Source organism: Poecilia reticulata, unplaced genomic scaffold, assembly GCF_000633615.1.
Source record: "Poecilia reticulata strain Guanapo unplaced genomic scaffold, Guppy_female_1.0+MT scaffold_260, whole genome shotgun sequence".
In the NCBI taxonomy this organism is placed as follows: Eukaryota; Metazoa; Chordata; class Actinopteri; order Cyprinodontiformes; family Poeciliidae; genus Poecilia; species Poecilia reticulata.
Genome location: NW_007615043.1, coordinates 151,358 through 165,257, shown reverse-complemented (window position 1 = coordinate 165,257; position 13,900 = coordinate 151,358). Strand labels below are relative to the sequence as shown.

The following is a 13,900-nucleotide window of genomic DNA, read 5'->3' as shown; positions in this document are numbered from 1 at the left end:
ACAAACCAACCAACCAACCAACCAACCAACCAACCAACCAACCAACCAACCCACCAACATACAAACCAACCAACCAACCAACCCACCAACATACAAACCAACCAACCAACCAACCAACCCACCAACATACAAACCAACCAACCAACCAACCAACATACAAACCAACCAACCAACCAACCAACCAACCAACCAACCAACCAACATACAAACCAACCAATCAACCAACCAACCAACCAACCAACCAACCAACCGTCTGCTCCGTCAAACCCACAGGAACGCCTCAGTGCCTCAGTGCTGATGGAAAACGTTTTGCTAAATAAACCTGCTAACTCTAGAGAGGCTTCAGTGTCTGTTTAATCACCACTGACCTTCGTACTTCAGGTCAATAACCAGATATTACATGTTCAAACTTCTTCCTAAACCCGGCTCTGAAGCATCTGAATGTGTTTTATGTTCATCTACAATAAAACATTTAACTCAGATTATTTAAATGATCCAGGGCTTCTGGCCGACAGGCTCATTACTCAGACAGTCTTCAATCTCTGCCCACAGAATCACCAACCAGACCCACTGAAGACATTAACTTCTGTTTGGGAGAAATAATTCAACTTTGAAATGAATCGAATTGGATGAATAATAAACTTTAACAGCAGAGTTTTCTCACAATCTCCACTTATTTTGTGCCTTCCTGGCTGCCGTACATCAGTTTAGTGTCGAAACAAGATTAAATGTGATGATCATGAGATGATCTGATGACGATCTGAGGTGAAACTATGACAACCAACAAACTGCAACAGGACAACAGAGATCAGAAAGCAGAACTGTTTATTATATTTACTGCCATTTTCCTCCAGTTAAAACTGAGAGCACACTTTCTTAAAGGGACAGTGACACATTCAGGTGGTAAATTCACTTAAGGCATTTACTGTTCGCTAAAAAGCTCCAAGAACTGAACACAGTTTGAAGTAGATATGATGATGAACTTATTCAAGCTGAGTAAAGATTCACCTGAGATACGAACATCTACAGACGCTTCACCAAATATCACGAATCTAAAAAACCCACCGAGTTTATTCATCTACATCCACATTTAAACAACTTCTGACAAGTTTCAACAGTTAACATCTTTATGGTTTCACCTAGAGAAGCCAGTAAAACCTTAATATTTTACAAACATGGAGTCCTGACCTGAGTTTTATTCGTTTAATTAGAGACTGAACAGGAAAACGTTCATCTCTAAAACTTCCCTCTAGTTGCCTGGTTTTAAATTTGTGCTTTTGATTAAATGTTTGAAAAACAAAAACAAATAAAATATCTGAACCAGTTCATGATGTCAGTTTCCACAAAGATGCTTTTTTTGATTTAGACTTGAGGAATTGGATTTATTATTATTGCATTTTCCTTTGATAAAACAAAATCTGTTGTTTTCCATAAAAGGTTGAGAAATGATTGATGTGCTTTAACTGACCTTCTGTCTAAAACCAAACCTGCTTTTCACACAAAGTGATCCAGATCAAAAGGTTCCGACTCAGATGAGATGTTTATCTACTCATCACAGATCTATCAGGCCAAAATGATCGATGTCAGAAAATACATTTCAGGTGATTCTGATGACCAAAGTTATTAAAGTCAAGCTGGAGGAAAAGTGGAGCGTTTCTGTCCTGCAGAGTCCAAATATGGTAATAATAAAGTTTTATTTATTTCCTTTTCTAAACGATCATTAACGAAATGTTTTCATCACTTTCAGTTTCTTTTTGTATTTCTGTGATTTTCTTTCCTTTGGTCAGAAAAAACTAGAGATCAAATCTGAGAAAAACATAAAAATGGAGCCAGAAAACTCAACAGAACTCAGATTTTAAAAATATGTTTGTTCTAAAAATGCTCTAATAAATTAAAACACCCCCAAAAAAAACTAATATATTTCAGGAACCTGGTTCTTATTTAAGAGGAGAAATGAAAGAAGTTTGTTATTTAAATCTCATAATTAAAATAATAAATCATTAACTTTCTGGACATTCACTTCCACATTCAGTCACTTTTCACAGGAATAATTATGCTTTTTCATAAAGTAAATAAATAAAATTCTTAACGGATTTCATGTTTTCTGCAAAGTTTTACTTGTTTTTCATGGGTTTATTTTTCAGATTTGATTAAAAACTAAAATCTAAAGTTGAAACCCTGCATCTTATGACGTAACATGTCAACATTTCACTTTATACAATATAAACTCTATTTATGTATTTCTGAGTCTTTAGGATTTTACTTCTCAAATCTAATCTCTTAGTTTTGTGGTTGCTTATCGTTTGATTTCAGTTTCTGTCCTGTTTTTATCAGTCTGATCTCCAAACAGTTTCAGTTTTCAGATTCAAACTCAAGCTGCGACTCTGAGCAGAGAGGAAAACGTCCGCAGCTTCATCAGGAGGCTCCGCTCCTCTTCCTCAGCTCCTCCTCGTATCGCTGCAGCTGAGACATGAAGCCGGGGTTCGGATCCACGACGTGCCGAGCCGTCTTCACCCTCTGGGAGGAAACAACAACCATCAGAACCATCAGGCTGGTTCTGTCCGGGTCCAGACACCTGAGCTCTGAGAGACGGACGGTGCTGCCCTCTGCTGGTGGTTCAGGTGAATCACTGCTCTGAAATAAACACCTTTAAACTGCAGGAGCAGAAAGACGGCGGGTTTATGGAAACATTTATAAAACTTTTTACTATTTTAGGTGAAGAAAAACAACTAAAGCGGCACAGAAATGAAGAGATGTGACCAAAAACAGGCTTCAGGTTTCAGCTTCAATCAGATCAACCCGACAGTTCACAAAGAATAAAATAAAATAAAATAAAATAGAAACAGAAATAATCTCTATTGTCCCACAGAGGAAAAATTCATCTTTAACATCAGCATCAGATATAAAGTTTTACACTAAATTAAAATAACAAAGTGTGAAAAATATTTTAAAGACAAGATTTAAAAAATATTTTATAAGATTTTATACATGATGGATTATAATAATAATAATAATAATAATAATAATAATAATAATAATAATAATAATAATAATAATAATAATAATAATACTGTACGACATCATAAACAAAGAAACTGCATCATATTTAATTTCTTCATTATGACATAATTTAAGGTATTCAGGATTTTATTTTTTATTTCCTGTTATTGTTTCATAATTTAAACTTATATCTTTAAGCTGCATCACTTCAGTTATTTATTCTTTATAAATGTAATTATTGTCAAATGATTTTTTTATGCTCTGCCCCTTTAAAAAGTGACAGTGATCCATGACTGTTGGTGTTTTGATCTGATAATAAACTGATTTTTAATGTTCCTGCTCCGTTTCTGATGTCTGAGCTGGATGAGCTCCTTCCATCACCCTGATCGTTAGCTGCTTCAGAGATCTGATCAGATTCTGATCAGATTCTGATCCGATTCTGATCAGATTCTCATCAGATTCTGATCCGATTCATTCGGAGCCGGGATGTTTTCCCTCTCAGCTCGGTGACCTCAGCTCAGGTCACTCAGACGTCAGCAGGAATTTATTCCGCCTGTCGGGTCCAAAGTCACCTGGGACATTAAAACCTTCGGTTCTGCTGAGCAGACGGAACCGGCCGGCACCGTCTGATCCGGTTACAGCTGCTGGTTCTGACCCGGAGTTACAAATATGAACTCAGTGGGAATTTAATGTGTCTGTTAAACACACAGAAGGTCAAAGGTCACTGTTGAACATCTGCTTCGCTTCTGTTGGGACCAAACGTCACATCATTCAGTCGGTCGCTGTTAGAAAGAGAACCGGACTTTCAGAACTCTCCGGCTGAACGGGTTGAAGTAAAAACTGGCTTTGTTTGGACTGGAGCCGAACCGGACCAGGTTCTGCTGCTTCTCTGTGAAAACCTGAACTCATGCAGATGACTCTGTAATTTCTCTCTGATGATTCTGGTTCTGATGATTCGGCTTCTTTCTACATCTGCAAAGCCCCAAACCCAGAACCCCCGGATCACCTGTAAGGCCTCCGTCAACGTCAGGCCGCGGTGCTTCATCAGGTAGGCGGTGCAGATGGTGGCCGAGCGGCTGCGTCCGTTCTTGCAGTAGACCACGCTGCGTCCGCCGCGGTTGGCCTCCTTCTGGATGGCGTCGGCGCAGCGGTCAAAGTGGCGGTACAGATCCTCGTTGGGGTCGTCGTAGACGGGGATCTGCATCCTGGAGACGCCGCTGCTGGTGGGGAACGGCTGCTGCTTGGACACGTTGATGCAGAGCGTCACCGCCTCCTGCTGGATCAGGTCGTCGCTGCAGGCGGAGCGGGCGTTGCTGATGAACAGAGCCTTGGTGACTTTACACAGCTGCAGCATCCTGTCTGACCCTCCTGGGCCTCCGTACTTAACCTCGGCGTTTACCAAAGCCAACAGCTTCCTGGTCAGAAGGAGAAGCAGGAGAGTTAAAGACGGGCAGTTTAACAAAACTAAAATTATAAGGAGTTTATCCAAATCCTGCACAAAGATCTTCTCTCAACTCCTCAGATTCCTGCTGATGGAAAACGTTTGTCGCCTGACAGAGAAAAGACAGAAAAGAATCATAAACTCTTTAGTTCTGAACTCAACATTTTCACTGAAGTCCGATTTTTTTCTGCGTTCCTGCTACAGATTGTGTGTGAAGAGTTTCTGACCCCAAAGCGACCTGCAGAATAAGAACGTGGACATGACACAGCGGCGCTCCGTTTACAGGAAAATGGCCGCCAGCGCGGTCAGCCGATCATAAAACAAAACGCATCTGACCGGAGCTGCAGCTTCCGGAGAGAAACCTGACTGGACACAAACTTCTTTCACTTCAGAATGAATCATTTCAGTCGTTGTTTACATCCAGATTCACCGTCTGGATGTAAACAACGTCGGATAAAACGCGACATGACGTTCAGACTGTGAAACTATCAGACGTGATTTGGTTCCACATACAGAAGTGACACAAATCTGGTATTTTGTGGAGATAAACGATCAGAATTTGTCCGTTCAGTTTGATATGAAAGAATCTGATGAGTCGCATTTACCTGCTGAGTCAACAGTTCGGCTAAAAGCGCGATGGTGCCGCCACCTGGTGGCAGAAAATGGAAGCTACCAGCAGATGCTGCCCAGTTTCTGTAGAATCAGGTGGGAAAAAACTTTCAGTTTCCAGAGATTCGATGATGCTGATCACTGGATATGTAATATATGAAATATATCTGTAATAAACAGCTAATTTAGCTTCTGTAATAACCCAACAAGCCAAACATCCAGAGTTTATTACAGCAGTGAAGTTTCTCCAGCCTGATCAGTTACAGTGGAGATGCGTCATTTCTCTCATTTTTATGATATTAAATGTTTTTGCATTAAAATAAATTTTAAATCTGGACACGATTAATTATTTCAGATAATTTAGATATTTCACACACACACACACACACACACACACACACACACACACACACACACACACACACACACACACACACACACGTCGGTCTGACCTGCAGCTGGATCCTCCTGAATGAATCTGCTTTTCCTCAGAGGAACCCGTTCTCCGTCCGTTCCTGCAGACCAACCGATCCGCTGTTCAGGCCTCCTCATGACCCCCAACTGTTCTGATCAACAACACACACACACACACACACACACACACACACACTGCTCCTGCTGCTATATTTATGCTGCCGACAGCTGCAGGGTCCTAATGCTGCTCAGATTAACGCCTGACAGGAAACAGAGTTTCTGTAGCTAATATTTAGAATCAGCATCATGAAAATCACTTCACCAAATGTTTGGCTCCGTTTCACCTCAACGATGTTCCACTCACATGTTTTTCCAGCAGATTTTCTGTTTTATGGCTTAAAAATGTGACTCAGATTCAAACTGAGGGAACAGAAGCACAGCCTGCATGAATCTGAACGTTATTAAATCTTACAGATTAAAATGAGAAACATGCATGAATCACTTTAATATTAACTAATATTACTAATATTCCATATCTGATATATGTAAATATAGTTTCTGTTCAGAAAAGAAAAACTGACTAGAGGGAAATAAAAGGAAAGTGAAGAAAAACTGAAATCTGTTTTTGAATGTTTTAATAAAAATCTGATTAATGAAATTATTCAGGTTTTTCTGTTTTCCACAGATTTATTTCTCTCAGGAACGTTACAGGCTGTTAAAAGGAAAAAAGGTTTTTAGTAAAACTGGAAAAATTTATGAAACTTAGTTTAGAAAAAAAGATTCTTTACTGTAAAAAACTAAATGGCAGATATTTAAATGTTATAGCTCCTCGTATCCAAGGTTCTTCAGAGTTGCAGAGGCTGATGTCTGTAGCAGGAAGGATCTCCTGTAGCAGTCTGTGTTACAGTGAATCACCAGGAGCCTCTGACTGAAGACACTGTTGTTGTTTAGTGGGTTCATGAATGAGACGCTCCAGGTTGTCTGTGATGTTCTGCACTTTAGACTCAACCTTCCTGACATTAAACCATCATTCGCCTCAAACTCGTAGCTAAAATGTTCTTCTGAGCTTTTCCCCCATTTGGCCAGTAGAGGGAGCTAGTTTCCACCTGGCTGTGAGGCCTCGGTGTTCTGGTTCTGTTGCAGACTGCTGGAAGATCTCCGGTAGAACATGTTGTAAACTCACATAGCTTTGATTGACTTCTCGTTTCCCCAACGCCATCTCTCTCATCTCATCTCTCTCATCTCTCTCATCTCTCTCATCTCATCTCTCTCATCTCATCTCTCTCATCTCTCTCATCTCTCTCATCTCATCTCTCTCATCTCTTTCCGGGACACTCGTCCCCTCTGTGTTGGACAGAGTCGTCCTCACATGCAGGAGCTCAGCCAGATGTGTAATTGTTGCCGGTGTGCGTTCTGGCGTGTTTTTTCAGCGTTGCAGTGTATTGAAACTTCTCTCCACACGTGGTGCAGGAGTACGGCTTCTCTCCTGTGTGCGTCCTCATGTGGACGACCAGGCTGTTGCTCCGACTGAATCGTTTCCCGCAGGTTTTGCAGGAGTGCTTCTTCTCTCCTGTGTGCGTCCTCATGTGAGCCTTCAGGTTTCCGCTCTGGGTGAAACTTTTCCCACAGATCTGGCAGGAATACCTGCGGTCGCCTATGTGGATGGCGGTGTGCCACTTGAAGGCTGATGAGCTGGTGAATCTCTTCCCGCAGGTGTTGCACAGGTATGGCTTCTCCCCAGTGTGGGTTCTCATGTGGACCAACATGCTGTAGCTGGACCTGAAGCTTTTTCCACACGTCTCGCAGGAGTACGGCTTCTCGCCCGTGTGCATCCTCGCATGATATCTCAGTGCGGACGCGGCTTTGAAAGCTCTCCCGCATTCATTGCAGACGTACGGCTTCACTCCCGTGTGGCTCATGTGATGCATCTTCAGGTGATATTTTTTTCTAAAGACTTTTCCACAAATGTCACATTTTAAGGCGATGCGTCCTGCCTGAGAAACACGCTGATTGTCTGAAACCGGATAAACGTCCTGGTTGATGATCTCACTGCCATCGTCGTCAGGTCCTTCCTGACCCACCGGTTCTGTCTTTATGGATCCTAGATCTACATCCTCGCCTCCGTCCTGATGCAGACGCTGGAGACCATCAAAGGTTTCCTCTGCTACTCCGGTCTCCCCTTCCCCATACAAAAGGGCCACCAGCAGCGTGTTGGACTCTTCCTTCGGCTGCAGTTGATCCGTCTGCAGACTGCTGCAGGGTTCGTCCTGCTCCTCTTTGATCTGTGGAGGTTCTGGCTCCTCCTGCTGGTGGCAGAGCAGCGGCTCGGCAGGAAGCTCCTCCTGTTCCAGACGAACGTGTTTCTGTGGAAGATCTAACAGGGAAACGGCGTGGATGAAGTCCAGAAAAACATCAACACAAACCTGTTTCATCACTCACATTTTTATAAAAGGTGAATTTATTCGTGACAAACTCTTGGTAGAAAAACAAACTACTGACCTCTGCTGGTTAATAGAAAAACAAGCTTTAGGAAGTAGATTAAACTACTTCCTGTTTGGGGTTTAACCGACCTAGCTTTAGCATTACAGTGGATAACTGTTGGAGCTTTAACAAAAACATTTAGCTTTGAGACAGATAAAATATATAATTTTCTGTTGAGAGTTAACTGCTGCATCATAGGTGCACAAAGGAGCGCTACAGCAGATCCTTCCTCCCACATCCCTCCATAACTCTGCTTTTATTTGCACATTTTTATGTTTTTATGAAAACAGGAACATTTTGCATATTTCCCTCTCTATTTTTTTAACCTGTACAGTATTATTTGTGTTATGCTGATTATTTGTCCTTGCAGTAAAGTCTTTCATTCTTGTTTTTTCAAGACATTTTTTTAATTTTATGCGTTTCTCTACCTGACATTTCAGCATAGATGGGTAAATTTTTTAGACTAGAAAACAAAAACATGACCGTTTCAGTCATTTCATTTTGCAGGCCTGTTTAAAGTCTGAGGGTAAAGAAACAGCTCGTTAGTCCCAGAACGCCACCTGATCAGGCGGCATCCTGAGCGTGTGTGGCCCTTTAAATCTGGCAGTCATCTCTTCAGATCTGATAAATGAATGCAGCTGCTCTCACATTTAAGCTCACGTCCCTGTAGTTGCTTATTGCGCTCATATAAAACTCCATACCTGCTGGTTTCTGGGGTGTTTGTGTTTTCCAGCTCGTTTCCATCATTCTGCGCTGACGGTCGAGCTCTTCTTCATACTGAATGACGGTTTTCTCAAAAACTGCGAAGATTTCTTCAGCAGCAGCAGCTAGCCGCTGTCTGATGAACTCTCTCACATTCAGAGCTGAACACATTGTTGCTCCTGACCGGAGAAAACCAACAAACAACCCGCACAATGGAGCTAGCAGGCTACAAGCTACAAGCTAGCTTCTTAGTGTTTACTTCCGCCGGGAGGTCAGAAGGTCCGCACCATCTCAACGCCGGCGCACATGGTGGCGCACTGGCTGGGTGGAGTCTGTGTTGAAAGCTGCTTGTCTGCTGATTTCTCCAGATATTAGTCTTTCAGTTTAAGACACGAATGTCCAAAGTGCGGCGTGGGGGCCACTTATGACCGCTGGACTTATTTTTGTGCGACAATAATTCAGGAATCATACAAATATCACCCTGAGCAGGTGGTTATTGCAGATGGAAACTTTACGTTTAACCATTTTATTCATCCAATTGTATAGTTTAGTTATTATTACAGATATAAAATCTTGAAAGTAAAAACAAATAGTTGATTTAGCATTTTCTTTAGTTTCATCATAAACAGTCGAGTATCTTTACTCAAAAGCTGACTTGGTTCACTTAAATCTGTTTTTAAAGGGGCAGTTTCATGTAAAATCGATTTTTTTTTTTAGCTTTATATCATGTTACTTTCATCTTGAACATTTATATAATGTTGCATTGATTCTTTCTCCCATGTTTGAGAAATCAAATCTTCTGTTTATGTTTATATCTCAATTCTAATGTTAGGAAAACTTTCCACTTTTAATGCATATCCAGGCACAAAAAATAAAAATACAGTAAGTGGAGGCCAACCTATAGGGACATTATAGCTTCAATATAAAATCTCAGACTTTTTCATACCAAATCTGATTAAATAATCTCAATTTATATTAAAATAAATTACAAATAAAAGGAAAATATTTGTGAATTTCCTCGTTTCAATCATTCCTTTGGGAGCCGAGTTGAATTCAAAGTCCAACTAAAGACAAAAACACAGTGAAGTCTAAACGATGCATGAATATTATTATTCTCCTAATATCACTTTATTCTTATAACATATGCCTGTTGTATTGATTTTATTCTTGCATTATTTCAGCTTTATTTCTGTTAAATGACTTTATTCTCCATCTTGTTTCTGAGGACCAGACGACCAGTTCCAGCCTGAATCCTGCAGCTGATCAACAGACGACAGAGATGGAGGTAAAACATGAAGGCAGCAGAACGACTCGGCTCACAAACGGCTGGAGGAAGTGATTTTATTGGTGGAGCTGAGAAGTTTTCATGCAAACAGCGACGTGGAGCAGAGTGTCGTCAGCGTTTTATTAGCAACCAGACAGAAGATCCAAAAGAACCAACCGAGGGGGAAACGGAGCGCTTTCTGTACAGGTCCAAATATTCTACAATATGTACTATAATACAGCAGGAACATGGAGGAGCCGCGGGTCGGTGACAGCAGGAGGTTCTGATCCGAAGGGCCCTTCTGCTCCGGGTTCAGCAACTTCAGAGTGCCGAGTTTTACATTTCTTCACTTCAACCAGGAGCAGAAAACTAAAGATTTAAACAACAACACTTTAAAACTGATGATTTCTGAGGAAGGAACCAGAACAGAACCAGAACCAGAACCAGTTTCTAGTCAGCAGATGGACAGAAACCTGATAACTGGCAGCAAATCTCAACTTCCAAAAATGTTCATCTGCAAAAGACCAACTTTCTAAGTGTCAAATGATTGAGCTTTCGTCAAATTAAATAAAACTAAAACGAGTCCAGCCGCTTCTGGCTGTCGTCATGGCAACAACCTCCTCCAAAAGCACGAGCATCAGAGAGTAAAACACAAACTCAGCGTTACTGTGCGAGACGAGTTCAACAAAATAAGAAGCTTTAAAGTTTATATGAGCAAAAAAAAAAAAAAAAAAACATTAAAAACATTAAAATTAAAACTGATTGTTTCAAACTTCAGCTGCAGAAACTGAAACTTGAAGCTTTTCATGAGTTTTTATGAGAAACGTGAGGAGAGACCTGGAGCCCAACCAGAACCTGAGATGTGACATAATCCAGGAGTTCTTCCGGAACCGGTCATTCGGACCTTTGGTGTTCTGGTGCTGGAGCAGCGCTCAGGTCCAGCAGGGGGAGCCGTCCTGAAAACCTGAGCCAGGAAACGGTTTGTTCTGATCGGTTCCGTTTGACGCTACACAATCTGTCAACCGTCAGAAAAACTCACCAAAAAATAAATACAAGATTTTTTCATGTTTCTTGTAACCCAGCAAAACTTCTGAGCTTCCAAATGTTTTATTTATTTTGTGATTTGGTGAAATATTCAAATGTAAGGAGCGACTTTAACCCGGTTTTTCTTTGGCTGCTGTTTAAACAGACGTTCAGGTGAAAGTGGGTCCGGATGGAGGGAAGTTCTGCTCAGGTATTGGGTGACTGCAGCTTTAAGAGCCCAGGAAAATAATCAGGTTTGACAAGAAGCTTCAAAATAAAAGAAACAATTCAAAAAATAAAAAATAAAAATGCCCTCCACAAGAGAAATAAATCACATCTTTTTAGGAAATTTGTTCTTTGTTGTCGTCTTTGAATCGCCACTTTTTAAAAATCTAAACTTGATTTATGTGACATATTTACTTAAATATCTTGAGAAAAGAAGAATTGCACCGAGCCTCTCTCTCCACCAGGGGGAGCCATTCCGCTCACTGCTCATGTTTCCTTCAGGTTGGTTTTTTTCTGACTTCTGATTTTGGCAACAGGAGCTTCGGCTTCAAGCTGCTGCTAGAATCAACTTTACGGAGACAAAAATGTTCAAATTCGCTTTTATGGAGATTTTTTAAACGGATGAAAAACAAACAAACGTATTAATCTGTAAAAGTTGCTGCATAAACTGACCTCCAGTTGGTCAACCTGCTTCAATCCGAATCCTCAACTTGAACTTCTCTAAAAAAGCCGATCAGAAAACGTTTCCCTCTTTGGCATTTCACTGCTGGGACGTTTTTACATTCAACAGACGAGTGATGAATTAAAGGAATTACAAACAGCTGAAACCTCCAGACTGACGTTGAGGTTGATCTGAGTTTAACCTGCATGGAGGACGTCATGAACACACCGCCGACGCTCAACATAGGTCTGAACGTCTCCACAGGTGGGGGGGTTCTGGTGTCCCTGACAGGAAAGAGCCGGACACATGGAGCTGACCCGTTTCAAAGATCGAAGCCCAAACCTGTCAGCCTACAATAAATGTTCATCAGTTTCTGGAAACGATCAGAACTCTGTCAGGGTTTAGAAAAACTTACTTCAAAACTGAGATCAAAACTCAACAGAACGAACACTAAAGAGTTTAACTTTGCAAGTTTCCAGTGAGGAAAACCAGGAAGAGCGTCAGAATCTCACCCGGAAAAATCAGAGCTTCAGAATCCAATATGGCTTCTGTGCATAAAAAACAGCTAAAGTTGTACATAGAAACTATTATTATTAACACTTGATGTTTTATTAAGTGAGTGGCACACACTGCTGTAAATACCTACCTGTGAACTCATCCGTTAGTGTTTAGTTAAAGCAAACCCAACCGGTTCTCAGCTCTGATTGGCTGTGAACAGATTCCTACAGGAGAAGAAGAACGAATCTAAAATCACAGCTGGAATAAATTCATTCAGGAGAATCGCTTCCTTCAGTCGCTGTTTTCCTTTAATTCGTCACTCGGCTGCGTCTCCAAGTCGGGTCCAGCAGAGACCTGAAGCTCACGTTGGGCTGTGAACCTCTGCAGGAGCTCCTTCCGGCCTGCAGGTGGCGCCGTTTGGCGGCTTCAGGAGTCCAGCATTCCTCAGCCAGGCGGTGGGAGCAAAGCAGGTGATGGTGATGAAGGCAGCAGAGTTGAGCAATGGAAGCGATTACGTCTCCTCTGTGGGCCAATTATCACTTCCTGTGCAGACAGGAAGTGGCCCTGCTCTTTAATCTGACCGGGTTCTTTGGGGTCAGTTTGAAGCAGGAGGGATTCAGAAGGCTGGAGATACAATCCGGTCAGCTTCCAGGCGACTGGGAACGCTGGGAGCCGACGAAGAGTCACCAGCTGGAGGGAAAGTTCTCCTGAAGAAGGAAATAAATCCGTTTGCTCCGGATTTATTTCCTGCCTCTGAGGTGAGACAGTTAGCGGAGGAAAGACACGAACAGTGGCGGAGTGACGATGCGCCGCAGACGGACCGCCTCCGTGTCTCAGCTCAGCGACGGTTGCCGCGGCAGCAGCAGGGCGGTCAGCTCGCTCCTCAGTCATGCAGTAAAGACGACGCGACGTAATGAAGACCTAAGCTTTGGGGTCCGGCCTGCGGCGGGGCAGCAGGCGGCGGTCAGGGGGCGGAGGCAGCACGGTGGCGGCGGCGCCATCAGGAGTGGTCCATGGGTTCGCTGGCGCTGCCCTGCCCAGCGTCCTGGCTCTCCATCTCCTCTGGCTCCTCCGGTTTGCCCCCCGTGGCGGCCGCGGTGCCGGGTTTGGACCCAGCAGTTCGCTCCTGGCTGGCCCCGCCCACGGCGCCTGCAGCGCCCTGCTGCTCCTTCAGGTGGCGCTCCATGGAGGCCTGGATGGAGGACACCATCTCCTGCAGCTTGCGGCGCTGCTGCTCCATCAGGCCCGGGTCGGGCGCCCGGCCGTCCCTGCTGGCCACGAAGCCCGGCGCCATGCGGACCAGTTCTCTGGTGGCGTCCTCGGGAATGTCCGACAGGTCCGGCGCTCCTCTGGACACGCTGGCGCTCAGGTCCACGCCGCTGCTGTGCTGCCGCGTGATTGGCCGGTGCTCTGGAGGGGAGGAGCCTCCGGCGCTCCCCAGGGAGTGACCTTTGCCCTGGAAGGCGGTGACGCTCTGCAGCTGCTCCTTCTTGCGGACGACGCCGCCGCTGCCCAGCCGCAGGACGCCGTGGGACGGGCTGCCCTCTCTGCTGCCCCTAGAGGCCTCGGAGCGCAGCTGCAGCACCGCCTCCCTCACCAGCTCCTCCACGTCCGGCCCGACCGGGAAGTGACCCGCGGCGTCCACGCAGAGCTCCAGCCGCTCCTCCGCCGCGTTGTAGACGAAGGTTTTCCCCGTCAGGTGAGGCAGCGTGCAATGCTTCCCGTCCATGAGGCCTGGAGGACACAGACCAGAACCAGAACCAGTCAGACCAGAACCAGAACCAGAACCAGAACCAGTCAG

At 43.7% G+C, this 13,900-nt stretch overlaps 3 protein-coding genes across 4 annotated transcripts in view; all 3 read right to left on the bottom strand.

Moving 5' to 3' along the window:
• Positions 1-808: 808 nt before the first annotated feature.
• Positions 809-5,978, bottom strand: dusp28 (dual specificity phosphatase 28). The gene is made up of 3 exons (XM_008402827.2): positions 5,503-5,978; positions 4,007-4,415; positions 809-2,517 (listed from the first exon to the last, which is right to left on the bottom strand). Exons 2-3 carry the CDS (start codon positions 4,352-4,354, stop codon positions 2,416-2,418), a joined length of 450 nt encoding a protein of 149 aa, XP_008401049.1. The 5' UTR covers positions 4,355-4,415; positions 5,503-5,978; the 3' UTR covers positions 809-2,415.
• Positions 5,979-6,082: 104 nt separating this feature from the next.
• Positions 6,083-8,992, bottom strand: LOC103460585 (zinc finger protein 771-like). Of its 2 annotated transcripts, XR_001776291.1 has the most exons (3): positions 8,647-8,992; positions 6,792-7,838; positions 6,083-6,704 (listed from the first exon to the last, which is right to left on the bottom strand). XR_001776291.1 is itself a non-coding variant. In XM_017303411.1 (2 exons), exons 1-2 carry the CDS (start codon positions 8,816-8,818, stop codon positions 6,844-6,846), a joined length of 1,167 nt encoding a protein of 388 aa, XP_017158900.1. In that variant the 5' UTR covers positions 8,819-8,989; the 3' UTR covers positions 6,772-6,843. The 2 variants fall into 2 exon arrangements, 1 of the variants encoding a protein (XP_017158900.1); XM_017303411.1 differs by lacking the exon at positions 6,083-6,704 and having other exon boundaries at positions 6,772-7,838; positions 8,647-8,989.
• Positions 8,993-9,974: 982 nt separating this feature from the next.
• The window catches only part of vcpip1 (valosin containing protein (p97)/p47 complex interacting protein 1), a 10,981-nt gene continuing 7,055 nt past the window's right edge, over positions 9,975-13,900 (bottom strand). The window contains exon 3 of the mRNA XM_008402825.2: positions 9,975-13,833. Coding sequence (XP_008401047.1) covers positions 13,100-13,833 — 734 coding nt within the window. The 3' untranslated portion in view covers positions 9,975-13,099. The remainder of the gene's footprint in view (positions 13,834-13,900) is intronic.